The 27,393-nt window shown below is 50.6% G+C and overlaps 1 protein-coding gene across 2 annotated transcripts in view; it reads right to left on the bottom strand.

Moving 5' to 3' along the window:
* LOC307200638 (inactive phospholipase C-like protein 2) overlaps positions 1 to 26,045 on the bottom strand; it is a 36,581-nt gene extending 10,536 nt beyond the window's left edge. The window contains exons 1-2 of one of the 2 annotated variants that reach the window (XM_079949324.1): positions 25,529 to 26,038; positions 768 to 3,251 (exon numbers count right to left, since the gene is read on the bottom strand). In XM_079949324.1, the coding sequence (XP_079805450.1) occupies positions 768 to 3,251; positions 25,529 to 25,759 (2,715 nt within the window). In that variant the 5' untranslated portion in view covers positions 25,760 to 26,038. Of the gene's footprint in view, positions 1 to 759; positions 3,252 to 25,528 lie in introns of both variants that reach the window. The other variant, XM_079949325.1, reaches the window with a different exon arrangement.
* Between the last annotated feature and the right edge of the window lie 1,348 nt (positions 26,046 to 27,393).

A 27,393-nucleotide genomic window follows, 5' to 3' on the forward strand; every position in this document is an offset into this window, starting at 1 on the left:
TGAACTTAGATTTTGTATTTTTGTAACTTAGATAGTAGTTATCAACCTGCCTTCATTTTGCTACAGTAACTGCTGCTTCAAGACCTAGATTATGTAAGTAAATACTACTTGTACTTCTTCACAAAACAATGTGTGTGGAATTGTTATTTTTAAAGTGGAGAAAAGAGGTAATATCAGGGAAAATCCAGTCTGCCTTAAAGCATCCTGGATTAATGTTTCTAGAGAGTTAAATCAACTTTGTCTTAGCTTCCAAATTTAAAGCTTTGAAGGATGGTACTCTGCTGATCTCACTCACAAGAGCAAGGATAATAACAAAATAATATATCCCCTCCTTGTGCCTAAACCTATTCCTACAAAGCCATGAGCATTAAACAGGCTCCAAACCCCTGTTTCTAAGAATACAGTCGTACCTCGGAAGTCGAACAGAATTTGTTCTGGAAGTCCATTTGACTTCTGAAACGTTCAACTTTCAGCTTCTGATTTGCTGCAGGAAGGTCCTGCAGCAAATCAAAAGCCGCAGAAGCCCCATCAGACGTTTGGCTTCCAAAAGAATGTTCGAAAACCAGAACACTTACTTCCGGTTTCCAATCATTCGGGAGCTGGAACGTTTGACTCCCAAGGCGTTCGGGAGCCAAGCTACGACTGTACTCCATATTTTTAAAGTAGATAGGCATTCAGACAATTCAGACACCCTCCTCCTCCCCATCTCCAAGACCTGCAAGCCAAGCTCAGAAGGCCCCATCCCCCATCTCCCACTACCTGGGTACCTGCATGTTCTCCCGCAGGTCTGTGGCCTCCCGCATTGGCTGAGTGGCAGTGCGGAACACCTCATCAATAGCCTTAATGCCTGTGGCCTTGGTGGAGGTGTACTCCCGCATGCGCCGGCCCTTGCGTCCCGAGAGCCCCCTCCGGTGCGCTTTGCCTCCGCCTCGCCGGTTGGTGATGGCAACATGGACAAACAAGGTGGTGTTGGCGAGGGGCTCACCAGCCAGGGACTGGAGGGGCACATGGCGGTACCCCACCTGGAGGCACTCAAAAGGGATTGTGTACTGCGCGATGAACTCATCCCCGATGTAGTCATCATCGAGCACCATGAACCTCAGAATCGCCAGCTCTGGGAGGTTCACCTGGAACTCCAGGGTCTCCTCAAAGACAGGGTTGTCTCCACTCTGCAGCACCGTCTTGGTGCGTTTCTCGGCACAGTCAGCGGGGATGCCGTGCATCTCGGCACAAACATATGGCTCCACCACGTCGCCCTTGGCCCCGGAGCCCTTGGGTTTGGGCAGATTCTGGCCACTGATCACCTTGAGGTGCAGGAGCTGGGCTGAGATGCCCGGCAAGGTGTCCCGGGTGTTTGCGCTGAAGTAGGACACTTCCTCGCGCATGATGGCTGGCCGGAGGACATAGCCGCAGCCCCCGTTCTGGCGGAACCAGCCAGCATTCAAGTCCATCATGAGGCCTGGCGTCTGGTAGTTCATGGCCACCATCTGGCAGCCGCACTTCCAGAAGTCCTGGGGGTTCATGTTGCTGGCATCAATGCGCATGGGGCTAGGGTAAACCCGGGAGAGGAAGCGCTTGTTGTACTCCACAAAATCCTCCGGTTCTTCATTGGCGTAGCGCCCGGCCTCCACCTCGCTGAAGGAGCAGGTTTCCCAATAGCACTGGTTCCGCCGAGAGGCCTCGAAGCCCTGGAAGGACACCGCCTGGCACAGGCTCACCAGGTCCGAGAGCTCGCGGCACAAGGCCCGCCGGCAACGCGGCCGCTCTCGGTCCTCCTCACTGAGAGGCAGGCTGAGCTCCAGGGTCTCCTCATCATCTGACACGTCCCCCTCGCTGGCCTGGCAGCTGGGGAGCAGCTTCCGGCTCTTGATGAGGATGCAGTTCTTGAGCTTTTCCGGGGAGGGGAGGTAGGACTCGCTGGGGTTCGGAGACACCAGGTACAGCTTGTCCCCAAATGTCTTCCTCAGGTGCTCGGCCACCAGGTGCTGCTGGGCGATGCAGCAGCGCACCGAGAGGCACAGGATGAGCGGGAAGTCCGAGGCCTCAAAGGCATGCTCGGCAACGGCACCCACCACTCTAGAGAAGGCCAAGCGGGTGCCAGCACCAACTACTGGCTCTCCAGACGAGCCGTCGCAGACCACGAGCTCCAGGCTGCGGCAGCCGGCCTTGAGCGCCGCCACGTAGCCCCCAATGTCCGAAGTGGAGCCGCCCCAGAAGCAGCTGTCCTCAGCCAGGCACGCTCCATGTGCGGAGCTAATGAAGTAGTGGGACAATGGCTGGGTCATGTCCTGGCACACCTTGCGGTGCTGGGGGTCAAAGATGTCGCAGTCAGCGGAGAGGAGGTAGCGAGTGAAGCCGTCAATGGCCAAGTAGCCCCTTTCCCGGCCTTCCTTGGAGGGCTCGTACTTCCGAACGATCTCCAGGCACATCTCCTCTGTGACACCCTCCATGCCCTGCTCGGCCTCCAAGAAGCTCATGAGGTCCTTCAGGCCCATGTACTCCTTGTTGCTGGAGAACTGGACCAAGAGGAAGAAGACCTCCGGCCTGGTGCACAGCTCACAGTAGGCCTCCACAAAGACCTCGCAGCCCACCTCCTCCCCGAGTCGCTCACTGGCCGCTTTCTGGAGCTCCTTGAACTTCAGCTCTATGGTGGACGTCTTCATGCCAGGGTTGAGGGCCCGGATGAGCTGCACGGCACGGGAAACCGGGATCCGGCCTTCCTTCTCCAGGTCTGCAATGTCGAAGACAGAGGCGATCCAGGAAGTGCGGGGGTTCGGGTGGCTGGTCTCGGGAGCCCCCTCCAGGGTGTGCTTCCCATAGGAGGCCAAGTACCGCAGCCCCATCACCCAGGCGTTCACCACGTCGACAGAGCCGGCCACCAGGTCCAGGGACTCGTAGTTTTCCCCGTAGATGATCGAGAAGGCGCATTCATCCGGGAACTGGTCCGAGAGGCCGTTGGAGCGCAGCACCGGTGTCTTCTTCCCAACTCGCACCTCCTTGACTGACTTGATTTCAATCTTGGCCTTCTCGGAGTCTTTCTTAGAAGGCTCCCAGTGCATGAAGCGCAAGTCCGGGTCCAGCACGAAGAACCGGCTGTACATGCGGGAGTTGGAGCGCACTTTCTTCATCTCGCAGCCCTCCAGCATGAAGGAGATGCAGGCGGCGGTGCTGCTGAGCTTGCGGTTGCTGGGCATGGTGCTGAAGGAGACCGTCTTCTTCTTGTGTTGCAGGGGGCGCTGGCGGGACCCATCCTAGGAGAAGGGAAAAGAGGAATAAGACAAGAGGGATCAGGGGTGCAGCGGGATTCAGGCCAGGGCTTTTGAGTTAGGGCAGACGTACAGGGCCCCCACTCTGCAGAATGAACAGGAGGGTGCCCCACTCACCCACAAACACAGCAGGGCTGGCTTACCATATATGGAAGTATGTGAAGAAGACCATAAAGTCCACAGCCCAGAACAACCTTTCCTAACCAGGTGCCCTCCAGCTGTTGCTGCACTCCCATGAGCCTCAGCTAAAATGGCTGTGGCAGCCCAGGCCTGAATCCTGTTTGCCCACTTGTTGTTTTGTTTTATCTGTATTCATTGCATTTATGGGCAGATGGGGCTTGTGAATCTGGGAAGGCAGCCCATCTAGGAGAAGGAAAACCCTGATCCTAAAGCTCCACTGCCTTGGGGGGGAGAAGAAAAGGCTCAGGAGTAAACCCTACACAAATCCAAAGCTGAGTCCCTAAGCAATGGTTGGATGGTGCCTTGTTCGCCTCCTGCAGTCAAGCTGGTGCTAAACGTATTGCTCTGCTTTCCTTTGGACCAGTGAGACCGAGAGAGTGGGGGCGGGGGGTCTTGCCATGTAGGCAGCCCAGGACCTGCATACACACTGCCCAGGCTTGTGTCCTGAGAAAGGATGGGTGGAGGACCTGAAGGAAAACTGTGAAGGGTTTGTAAGATGGGGGACCCTGAAGAAACAAGGGCTGAATGAAAAAAACTTTGGGCTGCATCTACACAGCAGGGGACGGCAGGACCCTTGACACATAGGTGGGTGTTGTTGTTGTTGACATTATTATTATTATTGAACTATTTCGTTCAGCTTCAAGGAACCAAAGACCAACCAGTCGCAGCTGGAAGGTCAGGGACGAACCATTCTCCTAAAATGATCAGGCTTGACCTGAACTCTGAAAACGTAGCTCTCTGCTCCCCATCCTCCAGCCCCGGTGCAGGGGCCAGATAAGACCAAACTGGCTCCAGGAACTCCGAGCCAAACCCCCAATGCTAAAAATAGTTACATCCGACCATTCTGTTGATTCTTTCCTTCCCCTGTTCCCTTACCCCCCCCCCCACCCACAATGCTTCCTGAAGGGGGGTGGGATAAGAAAGAGGGAAGAATAGCAGAGGATGGAAGAAGGAAGAGGCAGGCAAACATACTGGGAATTCACAAATGCAATTAACTGGAGGTACAGTGTGAAAATGTTTAAATCTATTTCCCATGAAGATGCTTGCTTTAACCATGTTCTGAAGGCCTTGACCAATTACTTGGCTAGCACATCGCCCTCTGCGCCCCAGTTGGCTCCCTTGGGTCTACAAAATGGCAAAAACTACAGGAATGTCAGCAGCATCCCCCACAGAAGTTAATTTCTCAACAGGGTTAAAAGCTGGAACCCCAAACACACTTGTTGGTGAGCAGTTCCCATTCAACTTAAGTGTGATTTGCTTCCAAACAAATATAGGATTTTGCCCTTGTGTTAAAAAAAAGAAAAGAAAGGTAAATGACCCCTGGACGGTTAAGTCCAGTCAAAGGCGACTGGGGTTGCAACGCTCGTCTTGCTTTCAGGCCAAGGGAACTGGCATTTGTCCACAGACAGCCTTCCGGGTCATGTGGCCAGCATGACTAAACCGCTTCTGGCGCAACGGGACACTGTGATGGAAACCAGAGTGCACGGAAATGCCATTTACCTTCCCGCTGCAGCGGTACCTATTTATCTACTTGCACTGGTGTGCTTTCAAACTGCTAGGTTGACAGGAGCTGGAGCAGAGCAACGGGAGCTTACTCCGTCGTGGGGATTCAATCCACCGACCTTCCGATCAGCAAGCCCAAGAGGCTGGGTGGTTTAGACCACAGTGCCACCTGTGTGTTAGTGTTAGTCCCAGACCTAGTAGTGTTTCATTGCTTGGTAAATATACAGTTGGGTTTTATTGGGACAGTATTGCTATTCTGTAAGCTGCACAGAACTAAAAAAAAAAATCAGACATTTTAAATCTTTAAAAGTCATTTCTCTCTGTGCAAGCTTGGAGCTGTTGATTTTATGTGTTCCAGGATTGTGAACTGAGCCCAGGTGAAGCTTCCAGCCCCTCACAATGAACACCAAAAAGAAACAACAGAAATAGGAATAGCTTACGCTTAGCAATTTTATAAATTCATTCCCAGGGATGAGGTGAAGTATACCATGGTTAGGACCCCAGAAACTTTTTCTTAGCTAAGTCCTGGTACAGTTTCAAGGCAAAAACCATTTCAGGTTATTCCTGGGCTTGCACTGCAAATAAGGAACCCATTGTGGTGTCATAATGGTTAGAGTGTTGGGCTAGGACCTGGGAGGCCAGGGTTCAAATCACCACTCAGCCATGAAGCTCACTGGGTGACCTTGGGCCAGCCACTGTCTCAGCCTAACCTACCTCACAGGATTGTTGTGAGTATAAAATGGAGATAAGGAGCAGTGTAATCTAATATACACATTTTTGAAGAAAACTTTCTCCTAATATAATGCATTTCCGTATGTTTTTTCCACCAACATATATATGCACTTTTATGCACACTTTACTCCAGAATGTGTTTTGTGTGTGTGTGTGTGAGTGAGTGAGAGTGAGGTACACATTACTTGCCTGGAGAATTGCACTGCACAGTTTCAAGACTTGTGTATTTCAAATGATGGTTGTGTTTTGGTTTGCATCTTGTTTCGAAGAGTTCTAATGTAAGTGGGATTGTCTTGAAATGCAAGCTGAACATAATTTCTCACCCATGTACTATCACGTGTGTGCAAATCTGCTGCTATGGGCAAAGATTTGAAGCTGAGAACGCTAAGCCAAATACCGGTGTTAGAATGACAAACCAAGCGCCTTATGAAGGCTGCATGCACACCATACATTCAAAGCACACAGTTTCCCAGGAAGGGTCCCTGAAACTGCAGAATACCCTTCAAAGAGCTACAGTTCCCAGCACCCTTTACAAACTATAGTTCCCCGGGTTCCTCCACCACATTTATTGTTTTGCAGGCCTCAAGCAACTTTTTCTCTAAGCCTCAGTTTTCCCCATCTGCAAAATGGGAACAGTTAAGTGATGCATGCCTTGTAGGACTGGTGCAAAGGCCAAATGCAATAATAAAACTCTACCAATGCAAAGTGCCACACACAAACAGCCTTCAGCTACTATCAGCAGCCCGAAGGACAAATCTGGCTGCTGTCCAGGAAGTCCTGCCAACATCGGCACTCCATCTCCTGGGCACAATGAAAAATGATAAGCTCACTGCCAGGAGACTACAGGAAGCAGGGTAGGGAAGTTCACAAACAGCAAAACTCGCCTTGTGGGGGGGGGGTGTCAACACTTCAAGGGTACCAGTAGGGATTCCCATGTTATTTTTGAAAATTGCCACCCTCCCTCATTTTGCCAAGCCACTGTGACTGCAGCTAGCTTTTGGAGGCCACCTCTCTGCTGGGCCAGGGAAATGTGCCCTTTCTGGGTCCTGGGCTGGTGGGTGGGTGGGTGGGTGGGTGAAGCTTGCCTGTGCATCTGGAAACAGAAAGGGCATCTGTGCTGGAAAGTCAAGTAACTTGCACCCCAAGGGTTAAATCTCTGCCAGCTCTGCTCCGCTGGCATAAAATCGCTGCTGGATGTAGCCATCTCCTCCTCTTGCCTAGGGATGCTACTTGAGGATCCAACCCCAAGCCTCCCTCACACAGCCTAAGCTAGTGCCCCCTTCCCTCCCAACACCTAGAATGGGCAGCTGGAAAAACGACAGCCTAATAGTACAATGCAACAATTAAGACTTTTAGACCCAGCTCACTGGGTGATTTTGAACCACTCCCTCTCCGCCTAACCTACCTTTCAGGGCTGTTGTGGGGACAAATGGGTGAGAACCATGTGTACGACCCTTGAGCTCTGTTACGAGTAAAGTCAGGGTTTAAATGCAATGAACTGATGCCACCCTATGTCTTCTGAAAGCACACGGTCAAACTCAAGAAGCTTAATCAAAGTACAGTGGTACCTCAGGTTAAGAACTTAATTCGTTCCGGAGGTCCGTTCTTAACCTGAAACTGTTCTTAACCTGAGGTACCACTTTAGCTAATGGGGCCTCCTACTGCCGCCGTGTGATTTCTGTTCTCATCCTGAAGCAAAGTTCTTAACCCAAGATACTATTTCTGGGTTAGCAGAGTCTGTAACCTGAAGCGTCTGTAACCCGAGGTACCACTGTACCAGAAACACCTGAGGAATCTGTATAGTGGTACCTCGGGTTAAGAACTTAATTCGTTCTGGAGGTCCGTTTTTAACCTGAAACCGTTCTTAACCTGAGGTACCACTACAGCTAATGGGGCCTCCCGCTGCCGCCGTGCGATTTCTGTTCTCATCCTGAGGTAAAGTTCTTAACCCGAGGTACTACTTCCGAGTTAGCGGAGTCTGTAACCTGAAGTGTTTGTAACCCGAGGTGTTTGTAACCCAAGGTACCACAGTAGTTGTGTCCTTGCCTTGGATGGATGCAACTGGGTTTCTTCCAAACCAGAACCATAGCTGACATCCCCTCTCTCCTTTCACCGGCCCTTACGGTTGTGAAGACATGCCTGAAAGGCTGTGTGTAGGCCGAGAGCCAGGAAAGGAAAGGTAACCTGAGAGGTATCATCATCACCCCCACCACTACCACAGTTGCCAACCTGGAGGCAAAATAAATGTGGAGGAGAAGCACAGTCATAAATGCACTGTTGGCAGAGCAGTCAGCTCAGCAGCAAGGGAACGTAACTCTGCACGGGATCAGAGGCAATCTTGACAGTCCTAATAGGAAACATATTGCTGGGTGGTGCTTTGGTGCAGAGAAGCAGTTCCAGGTTATAAGGTCTGACCTTGGAACTTGAGGGCTTTGAGTCCACCCATCACCCACTCGGCATGTAGGGTCCTTTTCCTTGCATGCCACTCCCTTGGCAAGAGCCACAGAAAAGCACCTGAGCAGGAAGGAATGGGGTTCTTGGGACCTGGCTGCCCCTGAGATGTTTCCAGGTCCTGTATACCTGAAGGAGCGTCTCCACCCACATCGTTCAGCCCGGACACAGATCCAGCGCCAAGGGCCTTCTGGCGGTTCCCTCATTGCGAGAAGTGAGGTTACAGGGAACCAGACAGAGGGCCTTCTCGGTAGTGGCACCCGCCCTCTGGAACGCCCTCCCTTCAGATGTGAAGGAAATAAGCAGCTATTTTATCTTTAAAAGACATCTGAAGGCAGCCCTGTTTAGGGAAGTTTTTAATATTTAATGCTGTATTGTTTTTAACACTCGATTGGAAGCCGCCCAGAGTGGCTGGGGAGACTCAGCCAGATGGGTGGGGTATAAATAATAAATTATTATTAGTAGTATTAGTATTCCATGTCCTGCCATGGGAACTCTATGGAGGCTGACGCCTCTTTTTTCACTTTCCTGGGCCACGCGGAGATGCAGGCGGGTCCCAGATCCGAAGAACGTAGGGGAGGATGGTTACCACCCTGATCTGGGCAGAGACAAAAATCGACAGCGAGGGGGTGGAGATGAGTCAGACATCAAAGTTACATAATGTACCGTCTCTACGGTTACCACAGGAAGGAGGGGAAATTGATGGTTCCTAAATTGACACAGATCAGAAGATTGGGATGGAGCAGGAGATGTTTATTCAAAGTCATTATTGGGTTTTGGCAGCTGCAGGAGGGCGTGGGAGAGAAAAGGTGAGACGCGGAGTTTGGGGGCAAACGTGGGTCAAAGTTCCTGGCCTGAAAACAAAAAACCAAGTCCAATAGATTTTAGAAACCAGAACCTGTTCTCAGTGCCAGCGGTTCATTCCTGGAGCATGTGAAGTCCAGAATTCCCTCCTTGCCAAGAGAACATCATCCCTAAGTTGAGTATTGACAGCCAGATCTCACACACCCGAGTCTCCCCTGCCAGTCTCTCAACCTTTTATTAACGGCATCCACGATCTTAGGCAACACCTTCATTACAAGCTAAGGATAAGGTAGAGTGCATAACTCAATGGCAAAGCACATGCTTTGAATGCAGAAGGCCTTGGGTTCAATGCCTGCTGTCTCCTGGTATGTCTGGGAAAGGCACCTGAGGCGATGTCTGCAACAGTCATAGGATTCTGTGGGGAAAACCATGGCAGTTCAAAATGCAACCCTAGTGCTTTATGTGCATATGTGGTCTGAATAGCAGGTTGAAGGCAGCTTCTTCCTATAACATGGTCTTATATGAATCTGCCTTGTACTAAATCTAAAGAAATTAGGCATGTTCTGTCAACCTTTCAATGACAAGTTTACGGAGGACAGATGGATGGATGGCAATGAGCCCATTTGTGTCCTGTCGCTCTAGAGCAGGCATGGCCAAACTTGGCCCTCCAGCTGTTTTGGGACAACAACTCCCATCATCCCTAGCTAACAGGACCAGTGGTCAGGGATGATGGGAATTGTAGTCCCAAAACAGCTGGAGGGCCAAGTTTGGCCATGCCTGCTCTACAGGGTAGGACCCGACCTGTGGGCTCAGATTGAAAGAAAAGGGATCTATTCTGACTTCAGTAGCACTGGCTACCCCTCCCAGTTTGAGGTCATCAGCAAATCTGATGAGCATGCCCTCAATCCCTTCATCCACGTTGTTTATAAAGATGTTCAGCAATAATGGGCCCAAGAAAGAACCCTGCAGCACCCCACTTCTCACTTTCCCCTGAAAGGATGAGGAACCACTAGTGAGTACTCTTTGGGTTTGACCGGACCTTAGTGGCCTTCCTTATGTTTCACCTGTGTATGAAAATACAAGACCTCACAGTTTGTACAGCTTCTTTAGGCGAAACAGAGAGGGCCTTGAGCTGGTTACAAAAGCAATGGATTTTGAAAAAAGAAAGAAGAGGGGGGAAATGCGCGTCAGGCAGCTCCGTCTTAATGAGAGAAGGAGCAAGATCTTCCGGGAAATACTCTTATTAATTTGTTTATATGCTGCTTAGTGCCAATAAGTGGTTTACAAAATATTAAAAGCCAATTACACAGACGTTAAAATAAGAATATCCGTAATTAAAATGCACAAGAGAATAATCCAATTAAAATGACACAGCCATTAAAACAGGAGACTCGTGGTTACGCAGTATCCACTTAGGGTACATTTAGTAGGAAAAGGAGTTATTATTTATTAAGAGACATATTATATTATAATCATAATAATCAATTGGTTGGCTCTTCTTATGTTCATGATTATAATAAATAATATCTCAGTCCAAACTGCCTTTAGAGCAGCCTTTCTCAACCTGTGGGTCCCCAGATGTTGTTGAACTACAACTCCCATCATCCCTAGGTAGCAAGGCCAGAGCTCAGGGATGATGGGAGTTGTAGTCCAACAACATCTGGGGACCCACAGGTTGAGAACCACTGCTTTCGAGTGTACTGGACCCAATGCCAGTGTACTGGACCCGACAATTCCTCTTCCAGAAAAGGATGTCAAGCACAGGAAAGTATTGTTCAGAGGCAACCAACCACATAAAGGTGGTTTTGGACCCCCCACCCAAGTTTCAAAGATGTCAACAACTTGTTGAATAGGATACCAACCCTTTGGAATGCTGACTGCCTATTGCTGGCACTCACGGTGGCTAAACACTTAGCACTTCAACAAGGAAGGGAAGATACTCTTCCCCCAAGCAAACAATGGACGGAAGGCATGACCCAACCCAGCCACTTGTGAGAAAGTTACCTTCCCCAAGTGGGAAAAGAATAGAATATTTTTGGAGATATGGGGCCCCTGCACAGTCTTGTTTGCTTAAGCAATAGGCAGCAGACAAGTTTGGTCCAATAGTCAAATCCCACTTTGTCTTCTCTATCCACAATTGTTTGCTGCAAAAAGAATTATTTCCTTAATTGTTGTTTACTGCATTTGCACATGTATGTGTTTGTCTCTTGTGGTTTATCTCTTTTCTTTTTGTACACGAAATATTCAAAATCTAATGAATGAAACCCTGTAAATTAAAAAAGGAAGCTTTTGTACATAAATGACAAGCTGTATTGTGGCGAGGCTGTCCTATCTGAGCCCAACCAAAATGAACGAGACCTGTTTGTTTGTTCCAATGGGGTTTTTGCATGGGAGAACTTCCCAGAAATTGTGTGTCTCCCCAAAGGTTCTGTAACATTCAGAGAGGAGTAGCCATGGGGAGTAGCTGAGAGTTTATAACAGAGTGTCCGAACATCGCAGAGTCCAAGGTTACCATGTGGCTCACTGTTCTTCATCTTAAGCAAGGTTATGAAAACACAGAGGCTGAGGACGCTGAGGTTTTAGAAACCAGAGGAGGAAACAGGGAGGGAAACAGCCCCATTGGTGGAGAAAAGAGCTTTTTTCTGTCCCATGCATGGTTCTCAGTCCTCTGCCTCCTTCCCGCTACAACTAATACCCCAGCTCAATGCTTCCCTTCTTCCTTAGCCTAAGCTGTCACAACAGCCTGGGTTCTGCAATAAACAAGCAAACAGTGCCTCACAGATTTGCAGTAAGAAGTGATGTTTGGTTTTGGCTAGGCATGCATTAAGTTATATTTAGAGCTTTGGGTACTCTACACTAAAAAAAGAAAAGAAAAATCTCTGCCTAGGAAATCCCAATTCTGCAGCAAGAAAAGCTAGGTTCTGCAACCTGCATAATTTTGCAAATCAGATCTATTTCCATAATCTCTTATTTTGCACGCTTCGATCCAGATTGCCTGGAGAAGGGCCAGGAGCTATGAATAAACCTAGCCTAGACCCAGAAAATAAAAACTGCAGACCAGTTGCCAACATCTCCTTTCTGGGCACGGTACTTGAGCAAGATTGTCACCGGCCAGCTCCAGGTACTCTTGGATGAAACTGAATTTCTAGATCCATTTCAACTGGGCTTCAGGCCTGGTTTTGGAATGGAAACTGCCTCGGTTGCCCTGGGGGATGACCTTTGCTGAGAGGAGGAGGACAGTGATCATATTGATTCTCCTGTATCTCTTAGAGCCTTTCTGTACTACATGGTATCCTACTGGTTAGGCTGTCTGGGCTGGGGATTGGAGTGGCCTCATTGATTCTGCTCCTATTGGATGGCTGATTCCAGAATGTGGTGCTGGCAAGGTCAGCACTCTGCCCCTTTGCAGCTAGGCAGTTGGGTTCCCTATATATTCCCTATTTCATGGGTCACCAAAGCAGTGCCCAGGATCTCCTGGCACCCTGGAAGTCTTCCCCTGGCACTCACAAAGCCACTGAGGCCTCCCTCCCATCGCGTCCTTGGCCGTGAGCAGAGATAGTTACTTTTTCCCTCCCTTGAAAAGTACAGTGGTACCTCGGGTTAAGTACTTAATTCGTTCCGGAGGTCCGTTCTTAACCTGAAACTTTCTTAACCTGAAGCACCACTTTAGCTAATGGGGCCTCCCGCTGCCACCGCGCTGCCACACTGTGATTTCTGTTCTCATCCTGAAGCAAAGTTCTTAACCCAAGGTAATATTTTTGGGTTAGCGGAGTCTGTAACCTGAAGCGTATGTAACCTGAAGTGTATGTAACCCGAGGTACCACTGTATACAGAATAGGAGGAGGAAGTTGGAAGAATAACATTCTTGCCTACTTCTTTCAACTCTATGTCCTTTTTGCGGCTAAGCTTTATTCTGCTCTGTCAGCTCCTTGGGAAAGTGAGGTCTGTGCATAAGCACTTTCTTTGGGGATGGGGGACTGATCCAAAGGGGGGGGGGAGAAAAGCGACCAGAAAGGGTGGCGGCACCCACACACAGCATTTACTCAAAAATCAAAATGTGCCCATGGCCTAGGTTGGCGACCTCTGCCCTATGCTGTTTAACATCTGTATGAAACCACGGACAGATGCTATCTGGAGGTATGTGCCATTCTGGAGATGCAGGTGGCCTGCGGCTCTACCTCTCCTTTTCATGAAATCAAAGTGAGGCACTGTGTAATCTGAATCAATGCCTGGGCACTGTAATAAATTGGGCAAACTTGACACTGAATTTAGACAAGAAAAAGGTACTATTATTGGGTAGCTTGTCTACCCCACTGAACAGAATTCAGCCTCTATATTTGCAGGGTAGGGGCAGGGGCTTGGGCCCCCAAGGAGATTTAGGGACAACTGTGGGTTTAAGCTGAGTTCTCCCTAGTCCTGGACCAAAACCACTAGCCAACACACATTATACATTTAAAGCAGTACCACACCACTTTAAACAGCCTCACACCCGCTGGCAGAAGCCCACAAGCTGCTTCAAACAGCACTTTTAAGAAGTGCTTTAATCCCTGCTCATCAGCTGATGACGACACTCAAGGAGAGGGTCAAGCAAGGTCAGGGAGAGGTGTGGCCTAGGAAGAGTCCCAAGGGCCGGCCAGAGAGACTGTGAGGGCCGCATTCAGGTCATGGGCCTACCCCTCGCCTTAGCACAAGTACTTCTGTGTGTGTATTTGCTTGTGTTGCAAAGTGTCACATCAAGTGCTGGTGGACCAACAGCCATATAAAGCACTTCTCCCTCTAGCTTTCTCTCTGTGGGATCAACAGCTATGAATATCTTTGAATGCCCCCCCCCCCGCCACCAAAAAAGCAGCCCCAGATGGTGTCTCAGGTTGCTTTGAATGGCGCAAATGTTTGCAAGAGGCTCTGCTTCTCTCTCTTTAATGCGGTAAGCAGATGGACACCAGGCTGCGTTAAGGGGGGGCGGGGGGGGAGCGCACGAGGGAAGGGACTCAGAAACTGACTAAACCTCTTGCCAGCATGAGATGCACTTCCTCCCTATAAGGCACAGCTGAAGGGCCGGATCTGAACCTCCTCAGGAAGTTTGTACTAGAAGAATAACTTTTCCTGCCTTTGGAATCCGAACAGGTGTTTTGGCTTGGGGACAGGGAGAATAAAATAGGAACGCAAAGCCAGGAAAGAAGGAATGACTCCCTTAATAAAGCAGGCTGTAGGGCTGCCCAGCGCCAGTTAGGCAGTACTTAATTTAGGCTCTTCTCTTTTCAGAGTGTGAAATGTTCCCCTTGCACAGGCGACTCTCAAGCACTGCCTTGTTGGCCAAAAGTCACATCTGCATTCCTTGGCTCATCAGAGCACCAGACCTCAAGTCAGAACCTCCAAAGGAGGGGAGAGAATGGCTCTGAGCATGTACAAAGTGAATGTCTAGAATTTATCAGAGTGGTTGAACAATCCATCCCTCTTCCCAAGGATTTCTGGGGATCGGAAATACGAGCCTTCCAACAACTCACAGCATCCTTAACTAACTACAGTTCCCATGAAGCTTTGGGGAAAACCATATCTACTTAAAGTGGTATGATAGCTCTTTATACTGCAGATGGGATCCACATTGGAGAAGGTCAGTCTTAGGCAGCTTTGCAAGTTCATAGAGTCATAGGTTTGTAGAGCTGGAAGGGACCTTGAGGCTCACGGTCTCCCATCCAATTTGAAACCATACCGGACCCTGCTTAGCTTTGCAAATGTGCTAGCAGTTTTATTGCTGCCCCACTAGGAGGATCCTATTAGTACCACGGCAGCAAGACCAAAACAACACCAGCAAGGACTGGCAGCACAGAATGAACTAAGATTCTGAAGAAAGCTTTCCAGCCTTCCCCAGTTGCTGTGGTGGATCTGGTTGCCAAACTGGGCAGACTCCTTCCCCCCTCCCACCCTCTGGCACCAGAAGGTTATTTGCTTTCTTGGTCCATTAACATCCAGTGATTAAAACGCGTCCTGCCAGGCCCTAATCTCTAAAGTCCCAATGAGCTGCTTTGCTGTCCAAGTGGAATTAATTTGCTAACGAAATTTTTTTGGGGGAGGGGGTGGAATTCGCACCTTCCTTGCTAAAAGCTCCTTCTCATCCCCATCTGCATCCCTCCTCCAGGGCAGCCTGGTCAGGGTACCAAAAACCCAAGCAAAAAATTATAAATAAATAGCTGAACAACAGATGGGCAGCCAACTGCATCTCTAGCCAGGCAGGTGGAAAGCAGAAAAGGAATTGCAGCATTGCACCAGCCATCGCCTCCTCCCCACATCCCACTGCAGCCTCTCAGATCCACCGGGGGAAACTTTCCCCCCTTGGCAGAATGTATCCCATGCCAAAGGCTCATTTGAAAATTGATTGAGGGCTCAGCCAGAGACTGGAGGAGCTGCATTCATGTTAGATACCTGAAACACTTTTTCAGGCACCTGCGAATTCTCTCTAAAGTACAACCTCTGTCCGTTCTAGCCTTCTAGGACTCTCCAGTTGTTTTGGGCTATAACTACCACTGATGGAAGCTTGAAGTCCAAAACATCTGGAGGGCATTGGATTGGGGTCAGATGGTGCATTCTCCCCCCCCCCAGTCCCCTGCCCCAGAGAGCTGCATCCTTTGGCAGTGGACACGTGGTCTGTGTTTCCTCTGCAACAGATGAAGGGGGTGGGTGTGATTTCTGCACCAGGACTTCTTCAGCTGTCACTTAGAGGCAGATGTAACCTGCGTCAGTCAGTCAGTGTGGTGACGACAATGAAAAAGGAAGCATTTTTGTTTTATTTTTGGCCATTTGTTTAATTAGTTCCATCCATGCATCACACCTGAATAATGGAGGTACACAGACAAGTGCTTATGCAGTGAGGGGGGACTGCCCATAAATGGGCAACACTTTCCCTCCTCCAGTACTTGACAAAGATGGCCTTTCTGTGGACCTTTCAAAAGGATCCTGAACTACCTTATCTAGAACACCTTTCTGTTCCCGTGCCCTACTGTGCAACTAAGCTAGCAACTTAAGTCTTAAGCGCATACTTCTTCCCTGTTTACCTTGCCTCCAATTCCCTTCTACTGCCCTGCTGTATTCCTCCCTGTCAAAGTTTAGATTGTAAGTTCCTTGGGGCAGAGACATGTCCTCTTTCACTCTCTAAAAACACAGGATGAAAGCTGGAGACCAGAGTTCAAAGCCCAATTCTGTTTACCGTATTTTTCGCCCTATAGGACGCATATTTTCCCCTCCAAAAATGAAGGGGAAATGTGTGTGCGTCCTATGGGGCGAATGCAGGCTTTCGCTGAAGCCTGGAGAGCGAGAGGGGTCGGTGCGCACCGACCCCTCTCGCTCTCCAGGCTTCAGGAAGCTCTGCGCAACCCTCGGGAGACCGGCTCCAAGGGTTGCGCAGAGCTGCTTGCAGTCCCGGGCTCAGCGCAGCTCTGCACGGCCATCGAGAGCGGGGCGCGAAGTCCTGCTCGGCTCCCGATGGCTGCGCAGAGCTGCCTGCAGTCCCGGGCTCAGCACAACTCTGCGCGGCCATCGGGAGCGGAGCGCAAAGTCCCGCCCGGCTCCCGGTGGCTGCGCAGAGCTGACTGCAGTCCCGGGCTCAGCACACTTCTCCCCATCGCCAGCCCCACAAGCTCGGGGGACAGCGGGGAGGCGGAGCGCGCCTTCCCGCTGTTCCCCGACCTGGTTCTTCCAGCCCCGCACCTGGGGGGGGGAAATAATTTTTTTCTTTATTTCCCCCCCCCCCAAAAAAAACTAGGTGCGTCCTATGGGCCGGTGCGTCCTATGGGGCGCAAAATACGGTAAGTCTCACTGGGGAGACACCTCAGGGGAGGATGCTATCTTTCAGCCTCAGTTTTCCTATCTGTGAAATAGAAAAACTAAGAGCTCATTGTACAGCTCAAAGATGGAGGGGGAGGGAGCCTTTGCAGTACACTTGCTCTATGCTTCACTGTAGCTTGGATCACATAGGCCAGTGAGTGGGCGTTCCTGATCTTCTCACCCCTTCCAGATTGGTCAAATTTGTACCCAAGCCATCGTCCGCAGCACTCTGGCCACATAAAAAGGTAAAGGAACCCCAGACCATTAGGTCCGGTCGTGACCGACTCTGGGGTTGTGGCACTCATCTCGCTTTATTGGCCGAGAGAGTTGGCCAGCATGACTAAGCCGCTTCTGGCGAACCAGAGCAGCACACAGAAACGCCATTTACCTTCCCGCTGGAGCGGTACCTATTTATCTACTAGCACTTTGATGTGCTTTTGAACTGCTAGGTGGGCAGGAGCAGGGACCGAGCAACAGAAGCTCACCCCATCGCGGGGATTTGAACCGCCAACCTTCTGATCGGAAAGTCCTAGGCTCTGTGGTTTAACCCACAGCGCCACCCGCGTCCCACATACAGAGTCCCACTCAGGCCACATACAGAGGGAATTAACCCACTCCATCATCACAGCAACACTGTTAAAGCTAGCGGGAAGCTATCCCAAGGTCGACTAGTGGGCTGCATAGCCAAACAGAGATTTTATTTCCCTAGCCATGCCCTTGCCCCATACCAGGTCTCAGGATTCCATGAGTTTAGCTGCCAAGGTAACAGAGCTTTGGCACTTCTTGCTATGCCTTTCCAGATCTTCCCCCGGGCTCCAATGCCCTACCCTTGTGCACTTGCAAAAAATTGCATATTCTATCACCGCCATGGGCACATCCCAGGGAGTGTACCTCAATCCACATGCACCCAAGCCCCAGGTGATTTTTTTTCTTTAGAAAGGCCACTGGAGGAATGGTAAGCCTGTTCCGTCACCTGCACTCTGTGCACGAGATCCATTTAGCCTTTTCAAAACACACTCCCGACTGCAGGGCAAGCGGATTCCTTCTCCTCCAAGGTGCATGAGAAAGGCCTAACAAGCTGGGGGGTGGCAGAGGGGCTGGAACGCAGCCCACACACCCTGTATTAATAGCACTGGAGCAATCAGTGCTTAAAATAGGCTGCGAGGAGCAAGGAGGCGGGTCTCGGGTGACAGCAACCTATTCTGGAGATGAACAACCGTGATGCAAAAACATTTAAAAGGCCGCTTTTAGAAACACACACCTACCAAGGGCACCTCCATCAGAACCCCGCAGTAAACGCCCACACTGAGGTTCATGCCCTATAGATGGGGGAAATAAAGGGGAAAGCAGGGGGGAGTCAGTAATATCAAGATGGGACACCTGGAGCAGAGTCACACCTCGAGGGTTTGGCACATGGTGTTTTCTATGGCTCAGCCCTACCACTACCATGCAGGAAAGTCTCCAGTGCAAAGGATTCTGGGAGGGACCTGAGCCTCAGCAGCAGAGGAGGTGTTTTGCAGGCAGAAGCCACCAGGTTTGACCCTCGGTTAAAAGGAGCAAGGGACGGGGGTGGCGCTGTGGGTTAAACCACAGAGCCTAGGGCTTGCTGATCAGAAGGTTGGCGGTTCAAATCTCTGCGACGGGGTGAGCTCCTGTTGCTTGGTTCCTGCTCCTGCCAACCTAGCAGTTTGAAAGCACGTCAAAGTGCAAGTAGAAAAATAGGTACCACTCTGGCGGGAAGGTAAACGGCGTTTCCGTGCGCTGCTCTGGTTCGCCAGAAGCGGCTTAGTCATGCTGGCCACATGACCTGGAAACTGTACGCTGGCTCCCTCGGCCAATAAAGCGAGATGAGCTCCGCAACCCCAGAGTCGGCCACGACTGGACCTAATGGTCAGAGCTCCCTTTACAAGGATCAAGAGAGCGGGTGACAGGAACGACTCTTGGCTCATTTTCCTAAGAGAGCTGTTGCCCGTGAAGAGCAGACAACACCAACATAGCTCAGTTGGTACTGCTTCTGAGACTCTTAATCTCAGGGTCACAGGTTCGAGTCCCACGTTGGGCAAAAGATTCCTGCACTGCAAAGGGTTAGAACGGATGGCCCTTGTGGTCCCTTCCAACTCTACGATTCCATGAACATTGGGACACATGAGACAACTAGCCAGTCCTGGGAATAAGGTCACTTTCGAAGTTTATTTCACGGGCTGGGTATGATGCTCTGCACACGCTGCCAAACAGCTGCTGCCAGTCAAGGTAAGCAGCAGATCTCTGGTGACTGGTCAGAGGCAAAAGAAAGCTAGGTTCTTGCATCTTTAATAGTCAAAATGCTCCACCTGCTGAAATTCCCTATTCCATGCAAATATTAAAGGCACAGGAGCCCCCACGTACCCAGTCCTTTCTTTTTAAAAATCTGGCTGCCCTAAACAGATGCAGAACCCCAAACTCCACCCAAGTGCAGCAGAGTTTTGAGTGCCAGCGTTGCAAATTTCATTTTGAAATAGTAATTTGCGTGACACTCAAGAAACACAGCTCACACCGCGCATGCATGAAATCTGACAAGATCACTAGCTTAAATGATACCGTGAAGCAGGGATCTCTGCTTGAGACCTGGGAAAGTCACTACCAGTCAGAGTACACGGCTGCTGGGTAGACGGACCGGTGGCCGCTTTGTATGGTTCTATTCAAATTTAAATATTGTCAATGCATTCTTAGGTAGTAAGTATTTGGGTGGCCAGCTGCAAAGAGGGAACAGGACTCCTGCACCTTTAAGAGTTGTGCAGAAGAGGAAATTTTAGCCCGTGTATGCAACTGTTAAAGTAGTAAGAACCCTGTCCCCCTTATGCAGTGGTGTCCAAACTTTTTTCAAAGAGGGCGAGATTTGATGAAATGAAGTGCTGTGGGAGCCGACCAAAGTTGTTGGCCTTTTTTTAGGATTGAAGTTGTTGACCTTTTTTACAATTTTAGCTTGCCACAATTTTTATTACTTTAGCTTGAGCTTTTTTGGGGATTGAAGCTGTTTTTAGGATTTTACCCCAGGACATATACTGCCACAGGGGCTGGATTAGGTCCCCAACACGGACTTTGGACATGCCTGCCCTTATGCATTGGGCCACCCTTGTAACTGCAGTGCTATTTTTCTAGAAAAAGAGGTGCCGGAACTCACCATGAACACATCCCTTGTTCTCTTATAATGGCAATGGTGCCAACCTGAGAGGTGCCGGAACTGAGTTCTGGCTGGGGGGGGGGGGGAGCCCTGCTTACCGTAGGCAGTTTCAATATTTTGCACAAATTATTTTTTTTGTTCCCTGCCACAAGACTTCTCAAAAGCATAATTGTAAATGTTGCAATGCATACATCTTCGATTAGAATATATATACTTGTTTTCTTCCCCTTCCTGACTCACCCCCCCCCCCACGTAAAAAGTCTGAATAAAGAAAATTTGCTTGAGAACATTCTCAACCTCACACCCTATTTATTTCAGTTTCAAGACTGGGCTACATGAACAATCACCAACAGTTTATTTCTATTCTGCTTTTTGGTCTAGGCCCCCGAAGTGTTGAGCAAGAAAATACAACACTATACGTAGAACCATCCGACTCAGTAGATAGCCATACCATTAGACTTGCTCACACTAGCAGCATCTCACTGTTGAGGATTAAAGACACAGACCTTATGGGTTCCCTTCCATAGGTATCCATACTATTAAGGGGAGATGGGGTGCAGCCAGGATCCCACCATAGCTGCCAACTTTTCCCTTTTCTTAAGGGAAATTCCCTTATTCCGAATAGGATTCCTTGCAAGAAAAGGGAAAGGTTGACAGCTATGGATCCCACCTCCCGAAAAGCTCATTCTCAGAACCCATTTTCAGAGCCAAAACCCTGTGAACATGTGAAAAAATAATGTCAGGCGAGTCCTGCAGCAAAACATTATGGGGTAACGTTCTCCTGGTCTTCAAGCCAGTTATGCCCTCCTCCCCGTTTTCCCTTTAAAAATGCTTAGCTGCTTTAGGGTCTCACCACCACTCAAGAGTTTTTCTCCCTAAATATTTTGTATGCACTTCTGCATAACTTGAGGTCCCCACCCCAAGCCTGCTGGCACTTCCCCCTTGTGCATGAGTTTTGGCTATGTGAGGACTGGCACCGCAATATAACATGGAGTGCTTTTGTCCCATCCTAAGATGAGAGGTGCCGGGGCTCAAATGTGCCTGAAAGTCACCCGCTGCTTGACTTGAAAGTTCTCGCACCAATCTTAGGTGCACGTAGGCTGGCCAACTATAGTTACTTTTGTGCTGAGAGAGGGGCCTTCTCAAGGCTGGCATTAGGGCACAGCCCATAATTGACAACTGCATTGGGGATCCTGGGCGGGGGGGAGGGAGTCCAACCCAGAACTCCAAGCAGTGCCAGCGTCTGCAACGAGATTCCTTTCAAATTTCCCACAATGCCCAGGAGCAATGCTGAATTAAAAAATGCTCTCCCTAGAGAAGCTTGCCTGGTGCCTTCATTGCAAAACTTTAGGAGCCAGGTGAAAACATTTCTCTATAACCAGGCTTTAAATGTGTTTGTGGAAGAGGGATTGTATTATTAATTAATTAAATTTGTATACAGTGGTACCTTGGGTTAAGAACTTAATTCGTTCTGGAGGTCCTTTCTTAACCTGAAACTGTTATTAACCTGAGGTACCACTTTAGCTAATGGGGCCTCCCGCTGCCGCTGCGTCACTGCCGCACGATTTCTGTTCTCATCCTGAGGTAAAGTTCTTAACCTGAGGTACTATTTCTGGGTTAGTGGAGTCTGTAACCTGAAGCGTCTGTAACCCGAGGTACCACTGTACTGCCCTGCATCCATAGGGCAGTTCACAACACAAAGTACTGTACATAATAAAAATAAGAACAAAGACAAACCAATAATGCCCCATCTCCCACAACTCATTTAAAAGGGCATTGGATGTCAATCAGCTAAAGGCCTGGTGGAAGAAGAATGCTTTTGCCTGGTGCCTAAAGGTATATAATGCAGGCACCAGCCAAACCTCCCTGGGGAGAGCATTCCACAAACAGGGAGCCACTACAGAAAAGGCCCATTCTAGGGCTGCCACCCTCCGGGCTTCTCGTGGAGAAGCTTATTGGTTTGTTTTCATTTTGCTATTTATTTTGTGTTCTCATTTTGTACTTCCATGCTGTGAGCCACGATGTGGTCTTCGGATGAAGGGTGGTATACAAATTCAATAAATAAAACTATAACTAGATTCAACTGTTCATAACCCTGCAAATGCAACCAGCAGGTGAGTGCTGTCTTCGTCCAGCATCCCCAGCAACAGGCATTCAGAGAACGTAGCCACCAAGGGCAGCCGCTCAAATTCAGCCATCTCAAATTCAGCTTATCATATAGAGCGGCCCAACTGGCTATTCAAAAAACAACAACAATCCACGTGGCATCTGTGGCCCTACCGCCCTTAATCTTCCTACCCCTCGCCTTCTCTAACGCCCAAGGAAGTTGCCATTTCCAGAGGGCCCCCAAATACTTCCATCACGAAAGCAGCAGCACAAGGAAGGTCACATCACAGCTGAACAAGTGACCACGTGATTCTGCTTCCTAAGATCCTCCAGTCCATGGAATGGCCTTGGCCATTTGGATTCTGGTAAACAAGACATAAATAACCCAAGGGAACCCGAGAACCCCTTCACAGCAGGCGATGATGGAGGGGTGGGGGAGATGACAGCAACATCCTTCTCCAAGGATACATGCACTAACAAGCTTATTGGCTCTCCCCTCGCCCCGCCCCGTGCGACATGACGCTTGGCTCATTTGCAGGAGCGATCAGCAACTATCTGCTGGGTGTGTACCTTTCTGCTTGCTCCAGTTCAAGGATCTCAGCCTGGTGAAGGAACTCAGCCGGGGAAGGGAGTGAAAGAGCTGGCGCCGCTTGTGGCTTGCATATGCACCATGAACTTAAAGCATATCCCCTCCCTGCTTCCGAAGAATCCTAGGAACTGTAATTACCCTTCAAAAAGAGTTGCCATTCCCAGCACCCTTGGCAAGCTTCCATTTCCCAGGGTTCTTCTTTTGTTTTGGACTGGCGGAGCAGTGGCGTAGCGTGGGGGGTGCAGGGGGGGCCGGCCGCACCGGGCGCAACATCTGGGGGTTAGGGTTAGGGGGCGCAAATCCACGGGTTAGGGGGCGCAAATTACTTGCCTTGCCCCGGGTGCTGACAACCCACGCTACGCCACTGTGGCGGAGGGCTTTATATGTGCTTTGAATATATGGCATGTGCACAGCCAATAGCAGAGAACAACCGGGCTCAACTGACAAGCGGGAGCTTCGTTTACATGCAAATATTGCGGCCAATGTGACACAGTGATCTGGCCAGCCTTGGTTTGCAACAGGGACTGGGCCAGGCATAGGCAAACCCAGCCCTCCAGATGTTTTGGAACTACAACTCCCATCATCCCTGACCACTAGTCCTGTTAGCTAGGGATGATGGGAGTTGTAGTCCCAAAATATCTGGAGGGCCAAGTTTGGCTACGCCTGGACTGGACCTTTATGCCCGTTGTGGAAATGTCAGAGACACCCTCCTAGGATTTTTGTGCAAACTTCAACCAGAACCTGGGGGGGGGGGGTTGTTGCTACTGCAGGCTCTTTAGGGAAAGGCCATAGCTTAGAGGTAAGGCATCTGCCTTGCATGCAGAAGGTCCCTGGTTCAAAGCCTGGCATCTCCAGGTAGGGCTAGGAGAGAATCCTGTCTAACACCTTAGAGGGCCACTGCCAGACAGTGCAGAGCTAGGGTCTGACTCAGAATAAGGCAGGTTCCTATGTTCCAGTGGGAAGAGGCTCTGCTTAGAAATACTGATTAGGCTCCCCTTTTTCAGTGTTAGAAATTAGCCAGGCACCAGAAGCATTTTGCAACTGGCACAGGTTCAACTGCGACCACATGGAGATCTCTGGAGGCCAGGTTGGTGACTGACTTCTCCATCTGGCTAGCCCCTCCAGCTTTTTTTAAGCTTGAATTTTGTTTTTATTCTGGATTGTTTTATTTGATGTTTGAATGTGTTGCAAACCGCTTTGAGATTTGTTCTTTAAAATACAAAATGGTATAGAAATGATGATGGTGATAATCTCGGGGGCGGGGGATGGTTCCTAGAACCATTCCACTGTAGCAACGTAACCTAGGTTCAAGGTGCCATTTGGCTATTAGCTTATATATCTGAGTTTCTAACACTGCCCCTTTTGTTACCACCCAGCCAAGAGCCCCCCCTGCAGATGAGGAAAGAGAGACTGCCATCCACAAGCAGGATGACTAGCTGCCCTGGGTACCCCATAAGACTGACCTACCATAGCTGTTAGCACTACAGTTCCCAGTCGGACTGAAGGGAGTTGTAGTCCACATCATCTGGAGGGCACCAGATTGGGGAAGGCTGGCTTACGGCTACTGAGCAAGTTGTTAAATACAGTGGTACCTCAGATTACATACGCTTCAGGTTACAGACTCCGCTAACCAAGAAATAGTACCTCGGGTTAAGAACTTTGCTTCAGGATGAGAACAGAAATTGTGCAGCAGCAGCGGCAGCAGGAGGCCCCATTAGCTAAAGTGGTGCTTCAGGTTAAGAACAGTTTCAGGTTAAGAACGGACCTCCGGAACAAATTAAGTACTTAACCCGAGCTACCACTGTGCAAGCATGCAGTAACCAAGTGATGTAGGGGAATGCATGACGCAGACCAAAGTTGGGAGAAAATCTACCATTTCTGCCACTTTCGACCCTCTCTCATCCATATACATTTTATGGCTGCAACATTTTAGAAATGACCTGCCTGTGCAGATGGACCACTGCCTATGAGGACACTGTAGATGCAACATGCATGTTGCGTCAGACATGAAGTTATTCCGTGGAACCAGGTCCCACATTCCAGAAATACCCATGCATACCCAGGTAGCACAGTGGCAGCAGCTGTGCTCTTTGCTCTGAGAACCTGCATGTTCACTCATTCACACTAATCCTTGGTTCAACTTAGCACTATGTACCAAGTGAGTCTGCATAAAGCGAGTTTCGAATATGCCTCCTTAAGAAAGCAAAAAAAGAAAGAAGATTTGCATGTACGGAGTTGGAACGCTGTTTTTGTTGTTGCTGGTATAGGGGCTCAAATGTATCCTTTTGCTGGAGTGGTTGACAAAGGTCAGAAGCTCCAACTTCAGGGGACAGAGTGTGGATTTACAAAGGTGAAGGCTGACCAGGCTGATGATCTGGAGTATGGGGTGGGGGGGGGGCGTCTCCAGAGGAGAGCAGCTTACTCTGAACCCCAGAATCAGATTTCAATGTCACACATCCCAGCCTTGAAGGTCTCAAACCAAGATGAAGATCAGAGTACCTCTGGGCATATGCAGAGTGCCTTTCTCTGTTGCCAGTGAAAAACCCCAAGCAGGAACCCCAGCACCTGTTGTTTCTGAAAAGGGATGAAGTTGGAAGGGGGGTGGCACTGAAGCGGGGCGGGGGGGGGGTCTCCTTGCGGGGGCGCTCTTGGCGCGGAGAGGGCAAGGCAAAGCTGCTGCGTTTGGAATCTCTCCTGGATCCCTAGGTTAGATTTAGAAGGTCAGATGAGGACAGAAATGGTGGCACGCGGTGGCTGCCGCTGTTAAGGGGCTCAGTAAGGATGTCCTTAAGGAAGGGGAGCTGGGAAATCCCTGCGGGGATTCCAGATTAAATGGGGTGGGGGGAACGAACCTTACACACACGTGCCAAAGGAGTCGGAGGGCGGTACAAGGAGGGTGGAAGAGCGAGCAGCACCCACCTTCATGATGCCGGCGGCGGGGGCGGTCCTGGCCAGGCCGGGGGGGTCCCTCTCGGCCGAGTTGTCGCGGCTGCTGCAAGCGGAGCCTCCGGAACCGGAGCGCAGCGGACTCAGGTCGCCGGGGGCTCCTGCGGCGGTAGCGGCTGCTGCAGGTCCTTCTTTCTGCGGGGCGCGGGGGGGCCCGGGCCGGGGCGAGCCCGAGGGGGGACCACCGGGGGCTCCGTCCGCCATCCCCCCGCGGGGCTCCCAGCAGCCGCACCGGCCCGGCCCAGACGGGGTCCTCAGCTCCTGCCCCAGCGGCGCTTGCACGCCTTTTGGCGCGCGCCCCTTACCCCCGGCTTGGCAATGCCGGCTCCCCTTTGCCGGGGAAGGAAGGAAGGAAGGAGGGACACAGCGAGCGAGCAGACGCTGCCGCTGCCGCCGCCGCCGGGGGTGGAGTGATGGTGGGACGGCTGGGGCGGGGCCAGGCGCAGCACAGCCCCTACCCCAAACCGCGGCGCGGCCCCACGAGCGAGAGACCCGCGCCCCGCTGGCTCCTCCTCCCCCGCGCCCCTCCTCCCACCAAGGCGCTCTTGGGAGCCCCGGAACCTTTTTTCCCCTCTTGCCGGCGCTGCAATCAAAGGAGAGAATTCGCCCCTGTGCGTGCTGTGCTGGGAGGGCCTGGAGCTCACCCCGGAGGGCTGCTCGGCACCCCCGCCTGTTGGATCCCGCGGCGGCAGGGTTAATGCAAGGGACGCTAATGCAGGGCTTTCCTCCGTTCACACGTTCAGCCGCCTGCCCGTGATTGTTTGGCTTCAGTGCCTGCGTGGATAAGCCTCCTCAAAGGCGCAGCCGGACTCCCCCACCCCAGGTTGCCATCAAAACGGGGCTTGGTGGGAAAAGGGCAGCTCCCATTCAGCAGGACCTCGCCACGTTTTCAAAAACGGCTGCATCAACACAGCACACAGTTAAAGCCCACCGCCCAAAGGATCCAGGGAACTGTAGTTTTCAGAGAGTGTTTGGAATTGTAGCTCCGTGAGGGGGGCAAACTACAGTTCCCAGGATTCGTTGAGGGCGGGAAATACGCATTAAATGTATGGTGTGTGCGTGCACTGAAGTAATTAGCACCGTAAGATCCCCTCACCCAGTGCCATGAAGTCCAGAGCCTAACATTACATAATTGAATCCAGCCACCCCAACCCATTATGCATTGGACCCTATCTAGCCATCAGGTCCTCCTGGTCACAGGACTGTTACCAAGCAGGCTTTGAGACCCTATTTATATATTATACAGTGGTACCTCAGGTTACATACGCTTCAGGTTACAGACTCCGCTAACCTAGACATAGTGCTTCAGGTTAAGAACTTTGCTTCAGGATAAGAACAGAAATTGTGCTCCGGCGGTGCGGCGGCAGCAGGAGGCCCCTTTAGCTAAAGTGGTGCTTCAGGTTAAGAACAGTTTCAGGTTAAGAACAGTTTCAGGTTAAGAACGGACCTCCGGAACGAATTAAGTACTTAACCTGAGGTGCCACTGTACATCTATCCCACCCTTTCTGGATAGGGAATGTGCCTGATTTTCCCTTCCCTATGCTGACCACAGGGACGCAGGTGGCGCTGTGGGTTAAAGCCTCAGCGCCTAGGGCTTGCCGATCGAAAGGTCGGCGGTTCGAATCCCTGCGGCTGGGTGCGCTCCCGCTGCTCGGTCCCAGCGCCTGCCAACCTAGCAGTTCGAAAGCACCTCCGGGTGCAAGTAGATAAATAGGGACCGCTTACCAGCGGGAAGGTAAACGGCGTTTCCGTGTGCGGCTCTGGCTCTGGCTCTGGCCAGAGCAGCGATGTCACGCTGGCCACGTGACCCGGAAGTGTCTCCGGACAGCGCTGGCCCC

Source organism: Podarcis cretensis, assembly GCF_951804945.1.
Source record: "Podarcis cretensis genome assembly, chromosome: 13".
Lineage (NCBI taxonomy): Eukaryota > Metazoa > Chordata > Lepidosauria > Squamata > Lacertidae > Podarcis > Podarcis cretensis.